Source organism: Myotis daubentonii, chromosome Y (genome assembly GCF_963259705.1).
Source record: "Myotis daubentonii chromosome Y, mMyoDau2.1, whole genome shotgun sequence".
Classification (NCBI taxonomy): domain Eukaryota; kingdom Metazoa; phylum Chordata; class Mammalia; order Chiroptera; family Vespertilionidae; genus Myotis; species Myotis daubentonii.
The window spans coordinates 3062618-3084008 of NC_081862.1; the positions used below are offsets into that span (position 1 = coordinate 3062618).

Here is a 21391-nt window from a genome sequence, read left to right on the forward strand (position 1 = left end):
CTCGCAGCCCCGCCTTCGTCCAGAAGGTTGTCTGGAAAGACGTCCAGTCTAATTGGCAAATTATGCTTTTATTATAATGAAAACTTGTTTTATAAATTATCCTAAAAAAATTTAACTGTTCTTATCTAAGTGATCAGTGGATGTGTTTGATTGGGATATATGAACATACTAAGGGTTTCCTCTTACCTAAGTCATCCTCTCCCAGGTCAGTTTTTAAAATGTACACTTGGATGACTTCAGGACTCGTGCCATCCACTTGCAAAGAACTGATTACTGACTCTGTGTCCATGGCCATTCCAGAGGAAACATTCTGTTCTATTTTGCCAGTATCATCTACTAAAAAATGAAGAAACACACAATAACAGTAGATTCTTAAATAAAATATTACCATTTTCAAAAGTCCTATTTAAAAACATAATCTTTAACTTGACTCATATAATTGAATTATTTAGAAAGTAGAAAAATCAATGATTACATTTTTAAATTCTTATCAAAGTGGGAGGAGATATTAGGTGGTGGCAGCGGCGACCCGCAGACAGGCAAGCAGTGCCCGCAGGCAGCACCAAGCAGGGTCCGCTGGGCAAAGGCAGCAGCGACATGGAAACAGGCAATCGGGGCAGCAGGGAGCACCCAGCAGGGCCTGCTGGGAAGTCACAATGGTGACCGGGGAGCAAGCAATCGGGGCCTCAGCAGCACCCAGCAGGGCCACCTGGGCGGTGGCGGTGGCGGCGACCAGGGAGCAGGCAGCACCCAACATGGCTTGCTGGGCGGTTGCAGGCAATTGGGGCCGCAGGCAGCACCCAGCAGGGTCCGCTGGGCAATGGCAGCAGCGATGTGGGAACAGGCAATCGGGGCAGCAGGGAGCACCCAACAGGGCCTGCTTGCCCATCCCCGTGGTGTGGACCAGGCATGCCCCACAAAGATCAGAAAACCATGGGGAGTGGGCCAAAGCCGTCAGTAGCACATCCCCTGAGGTCTCCCGAACTGGAGAGGGTGCAGGTTAGGCTGAGGGAACTCCCCGCCCACACTCCTCCCCTGCCTTGCATGAATTTCATGCACTGGGCCTCTAGTAGTAAATAATTATAAATCTGAATGAATCATTCCTTGTTTTGCCTTCACTAAAATTTCTGGTTTAAGTAAAATCCTAACGATACATTAAGTGTAGCTGATGTTCTTCTTTGGAATACGGCATAAGGAACATAAAATATGCCGGCATAGTGCTGCTCGTTTTTTTGTATGGTTGAATTTTAAATTAAAAGCATATAGAAATATAAAACAGTCTCCCATAAAAAGGCCGCCTACTTACTTAAATCTTCATCTTCTTGCTTAGAGTCACTGACAGGCATATAAACCATATTTTCCCTTGGCACACTAATACTGCTATTGTGGTCAAGTAGTTCCCCAGGATCAGTCTCCGGTTCACTTTCCACGATGTCCACGGTGCCACCTAGCAGGAAAGATGGCAGGTACAAGAACTTAGCCAAAAAGTTAATTTTACTTGGTTTCACTTTAACAAATAATGACCTCTTCCAACGCTTTTATATCAGTACTAGGGCCCCAATGCACGAAATTCATGCAAGAGTAGGGCTTCCTTCCCCCAATTGCCAGCACCAGCTTCCCTCTGGCACCTAGGAACTGGATTTCCCTCCGGTACCCAGGACCTGGGCTGTCCTCCAGCCTCCAGCAGGCACCTGGGACCTGGGCTTTCCTCGCAGCCCCGCCTTCGTCCAGAAGGTCGTCTGGAAAGACGTCCAGTCTAATTGGCATATTATGCTTTTATTATGATGAAAACTTGTTTTATAAATTATCCTAAAAAAATTTAACTGTTCTTATCTAAGTGATCAGGTGGATGTGTTTGATTGGGATATATGAACATACTAAGGGTTTCCTCTTACCTAAGTCATCCTCTCCCAGGTCAGTTTTTAAAATGTACACTTGGATGACTTCAGGACTCGTGCCATCCACTTGCAAAGAACTGATTACTGACTCTGTGTCCATGGCCATTCCAGAGGAAACATTCTGTTCTATTTTGCCAGTATCATCTACTAAAAAATGAAGAAACACACAATAATAGTAGATTCTTAAATAAAATATTACCATTTTCAAAAGCCCTATTTAAAAACATAATCTTTAACTTGACTCATATAATTGAATTATTTAGAAAGTAGAAAAATCAATGATTACATTTTTAAATTCTTATCAAAGTGGGAGGATGTATTAAAGTAAAAAACACTTAAAGCAAATACCTGGTAGCGTTGAAAACTAACAAAAGTCATGAAATGACATACTATATACCCCTGGTTATTATATCCGTTAAGTATATGCTTCATTATAAACTCAAAAATCTTGGGCAGAATATCTACTAGCAAAATCAGCAAACACTGATCTTACTTAAGTACTTTATCAGTACTACCTAATGTTCATGGCTTCTTTTTTTATTAAATTTGTCCATCACCAGTGGAACTTGATCTAATTTAGCTACAATCATGTTTTTTGTTTGTTCACTGCTTCTTTTTTTTTTTTCACTCTATTCCCCCATTCAATCTTGGCTGCCACAATCAGACAGACAGAAAGCGCGAGGACCCTTTTTTCTTGCATCTGCACTGGAACCTTGGCAGCAACAATAACTGCTCCAGGTCTGTCAAATAGATGCATTGTTCACTGCTTCTTTTAATTCTTTATTGTTTAAAGTATTATATATGTCTTTTTTTTCTCCCATTGACTTCTCCCCAGTTCCCTGTGTCCATTGGTTATGCTTATATGCATGCATACAAATCCTTGTGTTGATCCCTTCCCCCGCCTTCCCTCTGAAGTTAGATGGTCTGGTCGATGCTTCTCTGCCTCTGGATATAGTTATGTTCATAAGTTTATGTTGGTTACTACATTCCACAAATGAGTGAGATCATATGATATTTATCTTTCTCTAACTGGCTTATTTCACTTCTTAATAGTATTTTTTCCTAGCTGTTTCTCTTAGAATTGTACTTTTTAAAAAAATATCAAGGAGAACCAAGATGGCGGCATAGGTTAACGCCGGAGTTTGCTGCTTTGAACAACTACTTCAAAAGTGAAACCAAAAAACGGAAGGGACATCACCCAGAACCACAGGAACGCTGGCTGAGTGGAAGTCCTACAACTAGGAGGAAAGAGAAACGCACACGGACACTCAGAGGAGGCGCAGTGGTGAAGTCAAATTCTGAGGTGCGGAGTGCGCCGAGCGGGCTGGCGGCGGAGGGCGCGGTTGTTGTTTTCAATCGGGAGGGAGTCGCAGACTCTGAGCACCAGATCCGGGCGAGTCTTTAGGGACCCAGACTCAAACGGGAGAAGCGGGACTGTCTGGCTTCGGTCAGAGCGAGTGCAGCTTTCTCTCCGAGCTTTGCAGCGGGTGCTGGGACTCAGAGAGGCAGAGCCCCTGGGGACAGGACTGAGAGCCGCCATAACTGCTCTCTCCGGCCCACCCTGTTGATCCTGTGTGACCCGCCCCGCCCAAGCCCTGCACGGAGGCATTTGCCGGATAGCCTCAGGCAAAGGCTAGATTAGCACCTCCCTAGAGGACAGAAGTTCTCTCACTGCTGACACAGCTGATTCTCATAGCCACTTGGCCTGGAGGTCAAACCCTCCCTGGAATTAGCTACAACAATCAAGATTTATCTATAAGACTGCGAACAAAGACCACTAGGGGGTGCACCAAGGAAGCATAACAAAATGCGGAGACAAAGAAACAGGACAAAATTGTCAATGGAAGATATAGAGTTCAGAACCATACTTTTAAGGTCTCTCAAGAACTGTTTAGAAGCTGCCGATAAACTTAATGAGATCTACACGAAAACTAATAAGACCCTCGATCTTATATTGGGGAACCAACTAGAAATTAAGCACACACAGACTGAAATAACGAATATTATACAGACTCACGACAGCAGACCAGAGGAGCGCAAGAATCAAGTCAATGATTTGAAATGCGAGGAAGCAAAAAACATCCAACCGGAAAAGCAAAATGAAAAAAGAATCCAAAAATGCAAGGATAGTGTAAGGAGCCTCTGGGACAGCTTCAAGCGTACCAACATCAGAATTATAGGGGTGCCAGAAGATGAGAGAGAGCAAGATGTTGAAAACCTATTTGAAGAAATAATGACAGAAAACTTCCCCCACCTGGTGAAAGAAATGGACTTACAGGTCCAAGAAGCGCGGAGAACCCCAAACAAAAGGAATCCAAAGAGGACCACACCAAGACACATCATAATTAAAATGCCAAGTGCAAAAGATAAAGAGAGAATCTTAAAAATAGCAAGAGAAAGAAACTCAGTTACCTACAAGGGAATACCCATACGACTGTCAGCTGATTTCTCAACAGAAACTTTGCAGGCCAGAAGGGAGTGGCAAGAAATATTCAAAGTGATAAATACCAAGAACCTACAACCAAGATTACTTTATCCAGCAAAGCTATCATGCAGAACTGAAGGTCAGATAAAGAGCTTCACTGATAAGGAAAAGCTAAAGGAGTTCATCACCACCAAACCAGGATTATATGAAATGCTGAAAGGTATCCTTTAAGAAGAGGAAGAGGAAGAAAAAGGTAAAGATACAAATTATGAACAACAGATATGCATCTATCAACAAGTGAATCTAAGAATCAAGTGAATAAATAATCTGATGAACAGAATGAACTGTTGATTATAATAGAATCAGGGACATAGAAAGGGAATGGACTGACTATTCTTGGGGGGGAAAGGGGTGTGGGAGATGTGGGAAGAGACTGGACAAAAATCGTGCACCTATGGATGAGGACAGTGGGTGGGGAGTGAGGGCGGAGGGTGGGGTGGGAACTGGGAGGAGGGGAGTTATGGGGGAAAAAAAGAGGAACAAATGTAATAATCTGAACAATAAAGATTTAATTAAAAACTTAAAAAAATATATCAAAACATGATTTTCAAAAAGGTACACTGCAATGGTGAATATAAATTCTCCTATGAAACTGTTTAAACATAAAAGTGCCTTATACACATAACACATACAACTTTATAAAAAATAGTGAATCTGGGTCATTGCTGACAAACACAGCCAATGTATTTTTAAAGACATTCTCACTACCTTAATGAAGGTTGACTATGTCATGTTTTGGAGGGGAAAAACTACTCTGAATTACCAATAGAGACACACATAAACCCCAACAATAGAGATTGGGAGAATATAGAGCATTTCATATTTTAAACTTTATCAATGTAGCAAAGGATTTGAAAAATTACCAAAAGTAAAAAATAATGTCCAAAACAAAAAGATTCTTGTAATAAACACCAAAAATAAAATTTCCACATAATGTAACGTTTTTCATTCACTGCTATCCACTTATGATCTAACTCACAGCAAAAGTGCCACTGATGTTGAGTGCCTTAGACAAAAATCGAAGGAATGTTTTTTTTCTGATCTAGACACAAGTGACCTGACAGCAAAAGATCACAAACACAATGGAGAACAGACCCAAAGATAAGAAAATGTGATTGATTTAACTTGTCTTTAATACACTCATCAAGCCTTTCATTTTCCTTTTAGTTCCCTTTCTCATGTTCCCCTGAGTAGATATATTTTGTTATCTTTTTGTTTATACATTCATTCAACTTAACAGAGTCACAGCTATAAATTAGACTTTGGGCTAGGAAGTGGGATAAAATATATGAGAAGACATCGACTTAATAAGTTAATAATCCAATAGAAAAGCAGATAATTCAGCTGGGCCTCAGTGGCTCAGTGGTTGAGCATTGACTTATGAACCAAGAGGTCACAGTTCGATTCCCAGGCAGGGCACATGCCCGGGCTTGATCCCCACTGTGGAATATGTAGGAGACAGCCAGTCAATGATTCTCTCTCATCATTGATATTCTATCTCTCTCACCCTCTCCCTCTCTAAAATCAATAAAAAAAATATAATTTTAAAAAAGAAAAGCAGATAATTCAGATGATTATTTTTAAGTGTGATAGTACTAATAAAGCTAACATTCTATATGTACTGCTAACACTTATACTAAGACTATGAGAAAAGTATTAAAATATTGTCAACATTGTATACAACAGACCAAACAAGTTTAGAAAAGCTGAATGACTGACTTACCTGAGGTCACAAAACTAGTAACTGGCACAGCCAGAATTCAAAACTTAATCCATGTGACTGAAACTGGTACTTTAAGAATGTATATACTCTTATAATATTTAAGTTATTGTAGGCATTAAATTGTATAACTACTGATGGTTTCCATTAATAGAGGTCAGATGAGTATGTTCATGATTCAAGCACAATTCAGCTAATAAGCCTGTGGTAATAGTTTTTACCACTATTAAATTTTGTCTTAAATTCTTGCTTATAAACATAGGATTTAGATTTTTACATCTTTAAAATACTTCTGCAAATTTCTCATCATGTTCAACAAGAGATCCAACAATTGCATATGTCTAGAATCTAGATCAACATTTTTATGTAGAATTACATAGAGCATTCTTACACAAAGCATTAAAATGAATTTAGGATTTCAAAAACTGACATTAAGCCATAGCTGGTTTGGCTCACTGGACAGAGCATGGGTCTACAGACTGAAGGGTCCTGGGTTCAATTCTGGTCAAGGGCATATGGTGGGTTTGCAGGCTCAATTCCCAGTGTGGGTCCTGCAGGAGGCAGCTGATTAATGATGCTCTCTCTTCACTGACGTTTCCATCTCTCTCTCCATCTCCCTTCCTCTCTGAAATTAATAAAAATACATATATTTTTAAAAAAATACCTGACATTCAAAAGTAAAAATACAGCCCTAGCTGGTTTGTCTTGGTGGATAGAGCCTGTGGACCAAAGGGTCGCAGATTCGATTTCAGTCAAGGAATCATACCTCGGTTGCAGGCTGCTCCCAGCCCAGGCTCTTGGTTGGGGCACATGCAGGAGGCAACCAATTGATGTGTTTTTCTCACATCAATATTTCTCTCTGTCTTTCCCTCCCTCTTCCACTCTCTCTGAAAATCAACGGAAAAAATATCCTTGTGTGAGGATAAGATTAAAAAGAAAAAATGAAAATACAGTGACATTTTAACTAATTTAGCTTCTAATTTATCAGACATCACTGAGCGATTGGGGCCGGCAGTGGCTGCAAGCAGTGGCTCCAGCACTGGCAGCGGGTGAAAGTGGGGCCAGCACCAGCAGCAGGTGCGAGTTCCAGCAGGTGCAAGAGCAAAGAATTTTCAGTAACCACTAGAGGCTAGTCCCGATGATAACAACCAGCGCCCCACCTTAGTCTGGTGCCCCCGCTCAACTGCTCCACCATCCCGCTGCAGCTGACACCCACCATGTTCAACACTTTGCTACCTGCTGCGACGCCTGCCATGTTTTGTGCGCACCCCCTGGTGGTCAGCACACGTCACATCGACCCGTTGTTCGGTTGTTCAGCAGTTGGGTCTATTTGCATATTAGCCTTTTATTATATAGGATCGTTTGCCCTTATAGCCTTAGTTAGCAGTGACATTCAATAGTTCTCTTTTTGGAAAACTCCAGAGGAAAGAAACTAGAAACTCAGAATATACATAAAATGGAGACAGTTGTCAATGGAGTCTTTCAAAGGAACCATTACACAAGTCAAATAATGATAATCCTCTTGAAATGGAGATTGAAGGAGCTCTAACAACTTTCCACCCTCTCTAGTAAGCTGCCAGGTTATACATGTTTATCACGGAAAAAAAGAATGTTGGCCCTGGCCAATGTAGTTCAGTGATTAGAGCAGTCACAGGGGTCACGGGTTCAATTCCCAGTCAAGGACAAGTACCTGCAAGCTTCAATCCCAGCCCCAGTCTGGCGCCTTTGGGAGGCAACCAATGATGTGTCTCTTTCACATCAATGTTTCTCTCTCTCTCTTTCCTCTCCTTCCCTCCTTTCCACTCTCTCTAAAAGTCAATTGAAAAAATATCCTTAGGTGAGGATTTTTTAAAAAGGGTGTTGGTTTTTAAAGTTAACTTACACAACTTTAGGCATAGATGTGAACAGTTCAAATTAAAAGACCACAAAAATGTTGTTACCACATTTAGCCTTTTTTCTTGAATAAATAACTCCCTGTTATGTTGCAAGTTATTAGTTTCCACAGTTCTGAAGTTTATTTTGGCCATTTCTACTAGTGTTCTGATTTTACCTATATAGGAGAGGATTTTAAATAATGGTTAGAATAAAACTTTCTCTCATAACTTTGTCAGGTTTGTTTTTTATTTTCTGTATGTGGGTTTTATCTCCTGTTTCTGTCTGCTGTATTTATAAATTTTCTCCATAATTATTTTTACATGTTTCTTTCAACCATTTTGTAATTTTTAAAGCCTAATCAGAAGAACCTTGATTACTGTCAGTTACATTGTTGCTGCTACAGTGGTGTTTACTTCAATATTATTTTTTCTCTTCAGTTTCTAGCTTGTACTCTAGCAGTTTAGCTTCCATCTCCTTTTATTGTCGCATATTATTTCCTGTGAAAATATGTATCTGCTGCAATATTATCTAAATACTTTTTAGTCATAAAGAAAACTTTTAGTCTGGTGAAGAATATCCTTCTAAATTTTATCAGAACAAAATTTAAAAACTAATCAAAATATCTTTGCTAAAATATTTTTATTTACTCTTCTTGTTTGTATTGTAAAAATTCCAAAATTTTATTGTGTTTTATCAGTTAATCCTACCACCCCAAAAAGCCTGGAGGGACATTAAGTGGTAAGTTACATACATACCAAATTATTAGCTATAGAGAAATCAATTAATAAATAGATATATTTAAAATATAAAATACATATTTTACTATCTCCTCTATTTTAATAATTACCAGAAGCAACAAACTATAAATTGTATTTACTCTCAGAATTAATGTGTCAGATATAACAGTTTGGGCTTCATTCATTTATTCATTTACTGAAACTCTTTTTATTAAGTATTCATTATAAGCAAAGTCATAAATAGCTAGAAACTGAAAGTAAGTCAACTGATTAAAACATCTAAACTAGATGGTCCTGCCATGACTGGTTTGGCTCAGTGGATAGAGCATCAGCCTGCGGACTGAAGGGTCCCAGGTTCGATTCCAGTCAAGGGAATGTACCTTGGTTGCAGGCACATCCCCAGTGTGGGGTGTGCAGGAGGCAGCTGATCAATGTTTCTCTCTATCCCTCTCCCTTTCTCTCTGTAAAAATCAATAAAATATATTTTAAAAATAAATAAATAAATAAATAAATAAATAAATAAATAAATAAATAAAGATGGCCCTGTGGGTGGCATAATATTCATAGAATTTCAGTTATCAAGTTAATTATATGTGTCTATTCAACAAATATTTCATACCAGTAAATAAAGTTTGATGAAAAAGATACCTAAGTGGACAAGATGCATCAGATTCTGTCTTCAAGAAAGACAATCAATTTAAAGCATATATAAAACCATACTATGTAAATAGACTGAACAGTGGAACAACTGAACAACTGGCTATTATGACATGAGCTGAACATGTCACGCACGGAACATGGCAGGCATTGGCCACAGTGAGATGGTGGAGCAGGTGAGCAGGGGTGCCAGACCAGCCTGGGTGCCGGTCACTGTCATCAGGGCAAGCCTCTGGCAGTTACTGAAAATTCTTTGCTCCTGCGCACAGCAGTCCGGGCCACCACTTGCACCTGTGGGAACGAGGTTGCCAGCCGACAGGGAATCTGGGGCCACAGTTGGAGGGACAGGATGGGGGCGCGGAGGATGGGCCAAGACCTGCCCCTGTACCCATCACAACCTCACAGCCCACAGTTCCTTTCAAGGAGCATGAATTCGTGCACTGAGCCCCTGGTTTAGACTATAAGATTGAATATAGCAATTATGTTGTAACAATGAACATCTGTGTCCAGATACACTACAACAACAGCATAAAAATAAACTTTTGTCATCATTTTAAGTTAAGATCTTTAAAGGGAAGAAATTTACCAATATAGACTCTATAAAAACTATTAGATATATAGAGATCCAATAAATTACTAAAATTTCTAAGGAAAAGAGAAACATTATTCTTTGATCTATACATGTTGAATAAAGATATAAAAACTGATGCTTCCATTTCTCATGCTATGAAAAGCATTGAAATTGACTCAATAATAGTTTCTCCATTTTCTCTATCATATATAAATCAGATCAGGCCATACTTTCTCTACCTGACAACCCCAAATATGGCCCCTTCCTTCCCAAATAGGGTTTTAAATTATAGAAAGTACTTTTTTCTAGAACAAGATGATACCAAGAAAACTGATATCACTAGATAAAGTCATCTTATAAAAAAATTATAATATACTAGAGGCCGGTGCACAAAAATTTGTGCACTTGGGGGAGAGTGGGGGGTTCCTCAGCCCAGCCTATGCCCTCTCGTAGTCTGGGTCCCCTCGGGAGATAACGACCTGCTGGCTTAGGCCTGCTCCCAGGTGGCAGAGGGCAGGCCCAATCCCTAGGTGCAGGCCTTGGTCGGGCTCTGAGCAGGGCAGATTGGGGAGTTGGGGCACCGCCCCCTGTCATGCACAGAGCAGGGAGGACCAGGAGGTTGTGATGCCACCCTCAGTCACGCTCAGGGTAGGGCCGGTTGGGGGGTTGGGGCACTGCCCCCTGTCACACTCAAGGCAGGGTCGATGGGGAGGTTGCGGTGCCACTCCGTCACGCATGGAGCAGGGCCAATCAGGAGGTTGGGGCGCTGCCCCCTGTCATGCACAGAGCAGGGCCTATCAGGGGGGTTGGGGCTCCATACCCTGTCACCCACAGAGCAGGGTCAATGAGGGGTTGGGGAGCTCCCCCGTCATGCGCAGAGCAGGGCCGATCACGGGGTTGGGGCGCCGCCACTGTCACACACAGAGCAGGGCGGATCAGGGGGTTGGGGCGCCGCCCTCTATCACCCACAGAGCAGGGCCGATCAGGGGGTTGGGGCGCTGCCACTGTCACACTCAGGGCAGGGCCGATGGGGAGGTGATGGCTCTACCCCATCACACACAGAGCAGGGCCCATGGGGGGGAGGGGTTGGGGCACCGCCCTCTATCACTCACAGAGCAGGGCCGATCAGGGGTTTGGGGCGCCGCACCGTGTCACACACAGAGCTGCAGGGCAATCAGGGGGTTTGGACGCTGCCCTATGTCACGCTGATCCCAGTGCCGGGAGGCCTCTCAGCTCCACTGATCCCATTGCTGGGAGGCATATTACCCTTTTACTATATAGGATAGAGGCCTGGTGCATGGGTGGGGGCCAGCTGGTTTTCCCTGAAGGGTGTCCTGGATCAGGGTGGGTGTCCCCACTGGGGTGCCTGGCCAGCCTGGATGCGGGGATGGTGGCTGTTTGCAGGTGGTCACACATCCTTCATGGTGGGGGTCCCCACTGGGGTGCCTGGCCAGCCTGGGTGAGGGGCTGAGGGCTGTTTTCAGGCTGGCGGGTGACTGAAGCTCCCAACTGCTCCTTTTTTTCTTTATTTTTTATTCTGGGCCAGCTTTAGCTCTGACTCCAGCTCTGAGGCCTCTGCTGCTGAAAGCAGGTTTCTGGGGTTTTGTTTAGTTTCTATATTTGTAACTATGTTTCAAACTGCAAGCTCAGAGGCCAGCAAGGCAGGCGGGGAACGTTGGTTTCCTCCGTCACTGAAGCAAGCAAGCCTCATGTTAGTTTCAAGCTGCCTGGCTGCCGGCCACCATCTTGGCTGGCAGTTAATTTGCATATCGCCCTGATTAGCCAATGGGAAGGGTAGCGGATGTACGCTAATTACCATGTTTCTCTTTTATTAGATAGGGTACTACTTCTACCCCCTCTTTCTTTCAAATTAAATTATAAGCTGTAGGTCAAAAACTGTATGTTATTATTTTTAGTAATACTCAACACTTTATCTAGAACAGGTTATACAGAAGAAATTCAAAGAATGTTTATAAAATCAGTACATAAGGCTCTTAACAATTATCAAACAAGTTCAATTAGATGTATAAAATTTCATTACCACAATGTTGGGCCATAATGACATATTTGATCACATTAAGAAGTAAAGAAATTTTGCTCTCTGCCCCAAAATTATGTGATAGCCTTGCTGTTCTATACACAAAGATACAGGGGTAAAGACTTGTATGTAGTGTTTATAGGAATACTGTGAACTCTATCTGTATAAAACTTGTAGTCCCATGAGTTGATAATTTGGGACAACCTATTTATTTAAACCAAGAGGTAGGGGATAGGACCAACTAACAAACTGAGACCTTATTATTGTAGAGAACACATCTAAAAATGTTAGATCAGAGATACCTATTGAGATTCATTAACAGAACTATTATGACATTTGCTACTTAAGCAAAATTAGAATTGCCCTAATTGGTAAGGAATTAAACACAGTCCAGGAAGCCAGCATGCCATAAGGAGCAATGAACACAGTATAGAACCTCTGGCATTAAATTTTAAATAAATCTGAAATCTATATAGTTGTTTATGGTCTTAAATTGACTTTATTTAAAGGCATCAAAATAATATAATTCTAAACCCAACAGGGAATTAATGTTTCAAAAATGGTAATTATTTTGAAAGAAATTGTTATGGAAAAAAGACAGTACCTGCAGAACTGACTGTATAATAAAGCTAAAGTTATTTTTCTAAGCTGAAATCCTTTCAAGTTTCAGTGGTAATTCTGATTAGGTAGGTTTCAGCCTAGTCACATCTTTCATGATTTCTATTCTTTTCAGCCTTTATCTTCCTAATCAATTACTCCATCCTTGTATAGTAATAACACTTTACTTTGTACCATTTTACTTTTTTTCTTAATTATAGCTCATCTTACAGGATCCAAACTAAAACAATAATGCTCATAAGCTTACAAAATTTATCTTAATAAGTCATGAAAATATCACCCCATGTGATAAGAAGAGACCTTAAACAATTACTGTACCCCAAGACTTACAGGAAATCATAAGGAAGTCCTCATGGTTGCTTTTATCACCATGGTGCTGGTCCACAGGGATCTCGTTGGCATCTATGACTGCTTCAGAAGCACAATCTGCTACCAATACTTCTTCTGAAACTACATCAGTTGTCAGAAAATCAGTCGCGATTTCTGTTTCTACTACACTATCATGAACAACGTGTTCAATATATCCAAAGTCAGACATCTGTATAGATTCACTTGCCAAAAAGTGTTCTGGCATAGACATTGGGGCTGAAGTAATGTCGAAAGCTAAAACATCGTCTGGGACTGTGTAATGTGCTAAAGAAATTTCTTCGGTTACATCTGAATAAAGCACTTCCTCAGGAATGATGATATTTTCAGATATATCTGCTTCTTCTAAGATATCTGAGCATGGAACATCCTCAATATCAACATCCTCAATAACATCTTGAATTACAATTGGGTCTGGGTCATCAGGAACGAAGTTATGTACAGCTAAATCTGAATCCACAACATCTGAAGCAAAAGGAGTTTCTTGAACTTCCAAAACAATTTGATCATCATCCATGTCTGTAGCATCAATTCCTTAAAAAAAAACAAAAGTTAAAATGACAAATTTCAGGTAGACATGCCTTACTATCTAAAATGATGGAAATGTTTAATTTGCATCAAGAAGACAGCCCACATCCTGTTTTCTCAAATATTGAAATAGATTAAAGAAAAAGAGAATCTATTTTTGATTCATTAAAGAAATACTAGAAAGACAAAAAATGAACAGTTACAGAAGATTATTCATGAAAAAAATTTTTAGAACATCAACATACGAAGATCTCAGGCAACTAGAATAAAATCTTAAGAAATAATAACATAAATTAACCAGGTAACAAAAAAAATAGAATTATCCCAACTCCTTCAACACATCAGTTTTCTTCTTTTCATCACTTAGAATTATTTTCTTTCCTTCTTTTTTCTTTCAGCCTTTATAATTTTACCATTCTATTCTAGTACAATATTATGATGAGAAATTTAGAAATTACCCTTTGAATTTAGGACACAAAAGGATTGAGACATAAATTAAAAGAAATAGAAGACCATATATAAGCAGTAAAGGGAAAGGCAAATGATTATGATTATGGATAGATAAAACAGAAGTGCAGCTACTAAAAAAGTGATGGAAGATAAAGTTAATTGGAGCAGGGTACCCGCTAACTTCACCAGGATAAAATACTCTTCCTCCATCCAGCCTCCTCCTATCCTTCCAGGCAGTTCCTCAGAATATAAGAAACCCTATTCTAGTCCACTCTTCCATTAGGAATGAAGGTAAAGAGGTAAATCAATAGGAGCCTGGTGAGATTAAATGACTTCAAGACCACACAGTTGTTTGCATAGCATATGGTCTCAATAGGGAAAAACCTAGCAAGGCCTGAACCTTTAATTAACCTTGTCCTAATCGCTGGGACTCTAAATATGTCACATTATGGCTTATGCCATGAGCACTTGCAGGTGTAAGTAAGGTTATAAACCTTATGATAAGGCTATTATACTGAACTAGAGGTCCAGTACACAAATTTGTGCACAGGTGGGGGTGGGGTCTGGCCGGCCCACCGCAATCAGGGCCAAAGGGCCAAACCAGCCAGGGGGAGGGGTTATAGGTGGGGGGCGGCCCTGCACTCCCTAGTCGAACTCCCAGTCGAGGAGACAATTTGCATATTAGCCTTTTATTATATAGGATAATTTGGGTGGATCTAATCTGATCAAATGAATCCTTCAAGCATAGAACTTTCCCCATCTAGCATCAGAGTTGAAGCAGAATTTTAAGTCTGAGAGAGACTGACTATTGTTGGAAGGGGTCTCATGGAAAACATAAGGAACACAAGCAACTACAAGGACCAATGACCAGAACTGCACTAATAACCAGAAGAAAATTGGGACTTGGCCAAATAGGAAGTGATTTCAGCAACTATCTGAATTAGCATGGAATCAGATTAATCCCTAGAGTCCCAGAAAGGAACACCCTGCTGACACCTTGATTTCAGCCATATAAAATTCACAGGAGATAGTCCAGTTATGCCATGATAGTTGTCTGACCTACAGAAACTGAGTGACAATAAATTTTGTTGTTTTAAACTAAGTTTGTTTCATTTTGGGTGCAGTATTTTAGTACCACAGAATTCAGTGCTGAGGGACGTATCACCTAAAAAGGTGAAAGGTCTTTGGAATCTGATAATTTATTATCTCACAAATAGAACATTAGCAGAAATATGACATTAACAACTCAGTGAGAACTCAGAAGAAATGACCAAGATAGAGAAATCCTATGTGGACTTAATAGAATAACTAAACTGTCATATACGGACTGTCAATAGCAATCTAGTCTTTAAAAACACTGTTAGTCAGGGCTTAACAGCAAGTTAGAAACATGTTATTGGAAACCAATGGAAAAAATATCCTTGTTATGCTGTGACAGATGTCTTAGTAAAACTGTACCCTGCAGTTGTGTGTAAGTCATAAAATATAACAATGAACTAGGAGATTTTGGTAAAGAACTGAAGATGTGGCCTGGTTTCTTCTTGCAGCTTAAGTAAAATACAAGGAAAAAAAGTTAAATTGTAGGAAGAACTGACTTTATAAAAATGTAGCAGGACTTAACAACTGAGAAGTTCTCCGCCTATACACATGAAAAAAAAGGAAAAAAGTTAAAACTAGGAAAATTTGTTGCAGGAAAGAATGTTCTAGAAAAAAATCAGCATGTGATTTCACAACTCTTCCTATATTTCTAAAGTATCAAAACATAAAGTTCTTTGAAGCCATTAAGGGTGTGCCTCAATCAAACTTAGGGTGCTTCAAAGGAGCTTTAAAGGCACTGTCCCTCCGCCATCTCAGTAGAAATCAGAAAGAGCAGTATATTATCTCTAAAAGATATGTAAATGAGCCTGAATATATAAAATAAATTCCTATGTCATACATAGGAGATGCACAAAAATTTTCTAAAAATTTTAACTTTCAAAAACAATGTGAACTTGGATTGAAAGGGGCCGAGAGAGAGAGAGAGTACAATATAAAGAAGACTGTTGGACTCCTAAATTCTAGGGGCAGGTAGCAGGCTGATAAAAACTACACAGCCTTAAACACTTGTTCCCTTAGATCAGCGGTTCTCAACCTGTGGGTCTCAACTCCTTTGGCGGTCAAACGACCCTTTCACAGGGGTCGCCTAAGACCACCCTGCATATCAGATATTTACATTATGATTCATAACAGTAGCAACATTACAGATATGAAGTAGCAACGAAAATAATTTTATGGTTGGGTCACAACATGAGGAACTGTATTTAAAGGGCCAGAAGGTTGAGAACCACTGCCTTAGATGAAAAAAAGCAAGGATGACTCATAGAGGGGATCCATGAACCAATAAAGGATTATTCCCACGGCTGAAACGTGATGGATAATTCCTGGTTGGCTTTCAGAATTTCCTTGAACTAGTAACTCCATTTAACTTTTCTTTTCACCCTGTTTGAACCAGAATATTCAAAACTGCCCTAACATTTCTGTTGGGAGCAGATGTTTCTTTAGGTTTATAACAGGTCCACATATGAAGATGAATTGTGCCTGAATTATCTATACTAATAAAAGGGTAATATGCTAATTAGACCAGACGTCTTCTAGATATCCTTCTGGACAAAGCTGCAGCAGCTCGGCAGCTGCAAGGCCCTAGACTCGGGCAGCCATGAACCCCGGCAGCTACAAGGCCCAGGGCTCAGGCGGCAGTGGGCTCAGACAGCCCTGAGGCGCTGCAGCTGCTAAACCCAGGCTCAGGTTTCAGCCACGGCCACCATCAGTGGCAGCAGAAGCAGGGGTGATGGGGACAGCACCTTCCCCTGATCTGCCTGGTTGCTTCCTGCAGAGGGAGGCCAGACTGCAGCTTAGGCCCGCTCCCCATGGGACATCCCCTGAAAAGGTTCTGGAACTGTGAGAGGGGGCAGACCAGGCTGAGGGACCCCTCTCCCTAGTGCACAAATTTTCATACACCGGGTCTCTAGTATTTAATAAACTAGAAACCAGAGATTTAAGAGCAAAAAAATGGGATTTCTGAGCTGCTTAATTTCAGATAAAAATCCTGGATGTTAAATCTGAGAACCTCAGGAAAAGACATAAATGCTTAAACACCAAGCAGAGATAATGGTAGACAGAATGGTCCATCAAAGATATCCAAACCCTAATTCCTAGACCTTATAAATATGTTACCCGACATAAACACACACACACACTCCAAAACAACAACCCTGCAGTTCTGTCCAGGTGCTCATTTGGAGCATTGTCCCAAATGGTAGCAAGTTTGATTCCCAGTCAGGGCACATACCTGGATTGTGGGTTCAATCCCCGGTCAGGGCACATATGGGAGGCAACAGAATGAGATTTCTCTCCCACATCAATGTTTCTCTTCCCCGAACCCCCATTCTCTCTCTGTAAAAAATCAATGGAAAGGTATCCTTGGGTAAGGATTTTAAAAAGAAAAGGATGAAAGAAAAAAAACCTACAGATGTAATTAAATTAAGGTTATGGATGTAAAATAGGTAGATTATCTTGGGTGGGCTTCTAGTTGGAGTAAAGGAGATGTGGTGGAAGAGAATGTCCAAAAAAACTCAAAAGATGAGAGGAACTCAAAACTCACTTTTGTCACAGAGGACCACATGCTAACCAAAAAAGGAAATAAGGGCAGCCTCTAGAAGCAAAAAATGGCATGTGTAATAGTAAGGAAATAAGAATCTTCACCTTAAAATCACAAAGAACTAAATTAGGTCAAAAGTTTGAATAACTCCCTCAGAGGCTCCAGAAAGAAATGCAGCCATCAAAACCTTGATTCTACCTTTGTAGAACTGTACACATTGTGAGAATTCAGTGGAATTACACTATATCTGGACTTCAGACCTACAAAACTATAAGGTAACAAACTGGTGTTATGTAGTAATAGCTAACTAAATCTATGGCTATGTATTTTGGTAACAATGAAAAACATATACAAACAGATTTAAACAAGAAACATTTTCAACGTATCTACCAATATTCTCTGGACTTAGTGCTGTAACTGCAGAAGATGAGAATTACTAAAGATAATTTAAGATTTTAATGTCAATGGTGTTACTGATTATTTTGGCTATAAGATTTTTTTTATTTTTTTTTAATATATTTTATTGATTTTTTACAGAGAGGAAGGGAAAGAGATAGTCAGAAACATCGATGAGAGAGAAACATTGATCAGCCGCCTCCTGCACATCTCCCACTGGGGATGTACCCGCAACCCAGGTACATGCCCTTGACCGGAATCGAACCTGGGACCTTTCAGTCAGCAGGCCGACGCTCTATCCACTGAGCCAAACCAGTTTCGGCTGGCTATAAGATTTTAAACAAGATAACAAGATACTTAAGTATGAGTCAATATAAGATCTCATAATTCATGCACTTGACAAGCAACTGCTTATTTGGCAGATGGAAAGTAGAACAATCCAAGAAATAGATATACCTATTTCATCAAAAAGTGAATTTAGTTCTGGCAGCAATTCAATTTCATCTTCATCCATGGTCTTTGATTCTCATTAGTCACAGCTCCTAAACTAGAATAAAGTATACCAAACATTAACTTTTTTATGTCACATGTCAAAAATGTCATCGTGATATTTATATTTCTGAAATGCTCAAATTTCTTGATACATCAAAACCTATCAAGGGAACATACTAATTTCCACCAACATATGGACAGCTATAGTATAAGACTGGGCAGTTAAATCAACTAGGTTGACAACAGGATTTTTTGTTTATTTTAAATCATTGTGTCACAGTATTACTTACATAAAGTACACAAATCTGAAGTATTGAGCTTAATTTCTTTATGTAAATTTGTATTACCATCATTCAGGTTAATATAAAGAACATTTCTTTCACCCCAAAAAACTCCCACTGCCTCTTGCCTCCTTCTTGTCAACAGCTTAATGACTTTCAGGTTCAACTTTAACACCGTTAGTAAATTATGGGGAAATCTTCAGCAAGATTTTATTACACTTTTAAATTTAATGTATCTTGCAATCTTCCTACCAATAAATTACAAAGTGGTAAAAATTCAAAATTCATAACTCTTTAGATTTCTTCATAGCTTACAATTATCTCTCTTAACTGACCTTCAAATTGTAGATATAATTCTCAAAGTATACTTATATGCTCCACACCTCAGCTGAATTGATACCAGCTATAAAAGGTAAAGAATAAATTCATCTATGAGTACAACAAAGTCAAAGTTCCATTAATAAGATATTTGAAACCATAAGCATTTTTCACTCTCCCTCTCTCCCAGTTAATAAAAATATAATAAACATGACATCTGAAGGTTGAAACAGTTTTAAAAAAAGTTAAAATCTGAAGAGTACAAAAACCGAAGTATATGATTAAAAAGCAAGTGAGTAGACAGAGCAGCAGAAAGGAGATAACAGAACCCATGATTTATTCATGTTATAAGTACCACACAAGCTTCTTAACTGACTTTTTTATATCCACTTTCTCACTTTTAATTCACCCTCAACAGTGCTGTTAGATGCAGCATTTTAAGTGCTTATCATTTTTTTGACAATATTCAAAATTTATTTTTCTTCTTCGATTTTTGAGTATGTAGTATACTGAGCGTATTTTCTTACTTTCTGCACTATATACACTCTTGATTTGGGGCCTTGATCCTGAAAACAGAGTCCCTCCCAGAGGGGCTATTAAATTCCATAGATAGTATGTCTTCTTTTGTGAGTACATCTTTAATAAACATGCAAACCGAACATAGTCCCCACCCCCAACAAACTATGTACCAAGCCAACATTCCCTCCACCCACCCTAAAATAACCCAGGCATCAGGTATCAAATAATTAGGTACATTTCCTATAGCTATAGCTATAACTATATTCCAATTCTAAATTTAGTATATCTGTCCTAGCTTGCCCATTCTTTCCTTCTGGGCTCTAGACTATGCTGTCTCCCCTCTCCTCCTCTGCCTTTTTATAAACCCTGGTCTTTCCCCTAAGTGACCCTTTAGGAAATGGCTTGTCTCTCTCTTTCACCTCTTATCCTTTATCTTCATTCACTGATTATCATTTTTGTAATGATGTTTTACCTTGCCTAATTAAAACAAACCTTGTTAACATTTTAACACATGCAAAAATGAGTGACTTTTCTAAAACATGATTAAATGTCAGACTTCTGTTCATAAATGTTTTAGTGACTCCAGTTGATGCTAAATAAAATTCAAGCTCTTAGCCTACAATCCTGTAAGATCTGGCCCTAACTACTTTTACATCATTCTCATAATTTCCCTTTGGGCATCTTCCCCTCCTCTTCATCGCCCACCCCACGCTAATCTCTGTTTCTGTCTGTAATGGTAAACAAAAATATGCACTGTCTCTCTCCATAAGATTAAAACTCTATATTGGTTTCTTCTTCTATATCCTTTCTGTCTGATTTATCCCCTACATCTCCTTCCCCCATGCACACAGAAAAATGAAATGCTAGACACAATCTGAATTTTCATAGTACTATTTCTTTCTTTCCTTACTGCATTTTTTAGTTTAAGTCATGGTTATTAAAGCCCTACTGTTCCAATAGTAAACTTTATAATACTTATATAAATACAAAAATAAGAAATTTAATTGTAATTTATATTGTAAAGAAATGAATTTACTACAGGTCACCTGAAACATATCCAACACATTTTCACAACACAGTATATTTTACATTTATTCAAAATACTTCAAATAAAGAGCATTTATTTGATGTCCACTGTTATGATTATTTTTTTCAACCACAAGAAAATGGAAAAGGTACTTGCTATAAATAAGTTGTTACCACTTCACCCCTCCATTCCCCCTGCCCCCCCGCCCCCGCCCAAAAAACAAAAAGCAAAACTCTGGCTTTGTACTTCTTTTAACTCTTTAAAACATGATTTTGAAAGGATAAGTGAAAAAATATCTTGTAATCATAAATGAATAAAACTCATAAAATTAACCCAATTAATAAAATAAAGGTGATTTGTTACTTAAGGATTAAGGTTTTTATAAAAGTTATTAAAAAATCAGGGAGGAATGTTTTCTATTCTTGCCTCTAAGAACACTCATTGAGACGATCACCCACAGATTCCAGTGTTTGTGGAAGTTCAAGAGTCCAGTACAGAAGTTCCAGCACTTGTTAAGTAGAAGGAAAAAGAAACTGAGATTGGACACATTGGAGAAGTTAAAGAAGAATAATTTTACTTTACTCACATTATCCCCTCCCTACCCAAGAGAGCACAGCTGTGCCAAGAGAGCTATTCTTGGCTCATGATTTCCTCCATGGGGAAAGTGAGAGATTGTTAGTGAGCCCCCAGCTTCCCCATCTGTGCAGGAAACTGTCTTCTTCCTCACCCTAACCAGAATATTGAATGTGTGGCCCAACTGGGGACAGGTATGAAAAGC

At 39.5% G+C, this 21391-nt stretch overlaps 1 protein-coding gene and 1 non-coding gene across 2 annotated transcripts in view; both read right to left on the reverse strand.

The window, feature by feature from the left end:
- The window catches only part of LOC132225540 (zinc finger X-chromosomal protein-like), a 40843-nt gene extending 22353 nt beyond the window's left edge, over positions 1-18490 (reverse strand). The window contains exons 1-2 of the mRNA XM_059680632.1: positions 18433-18490; positions 12930-13499 (exon numbers count right to left, since the gene is read on the reverse strand). Coding sequence (XP_059536615.1) covers positions 12930-13499; positions 18433-18490 — 628 coding nt within the window. The remainder of the gene's footprint in view (positions 1-12929; positions 13500-18432) is intronic.
- Positions 2524-2655, reverse strand: LOC132225670 (small nucleolar RNA SNORA31). The gene has a single exon (XR_009450977.1). It is a non-coding gene; the product is annotated as a small nucleolar RNA SNORA31 (small nucleolar RNA).
- Positions 18491-21391: the final 2901 nt, after the last annotated feature.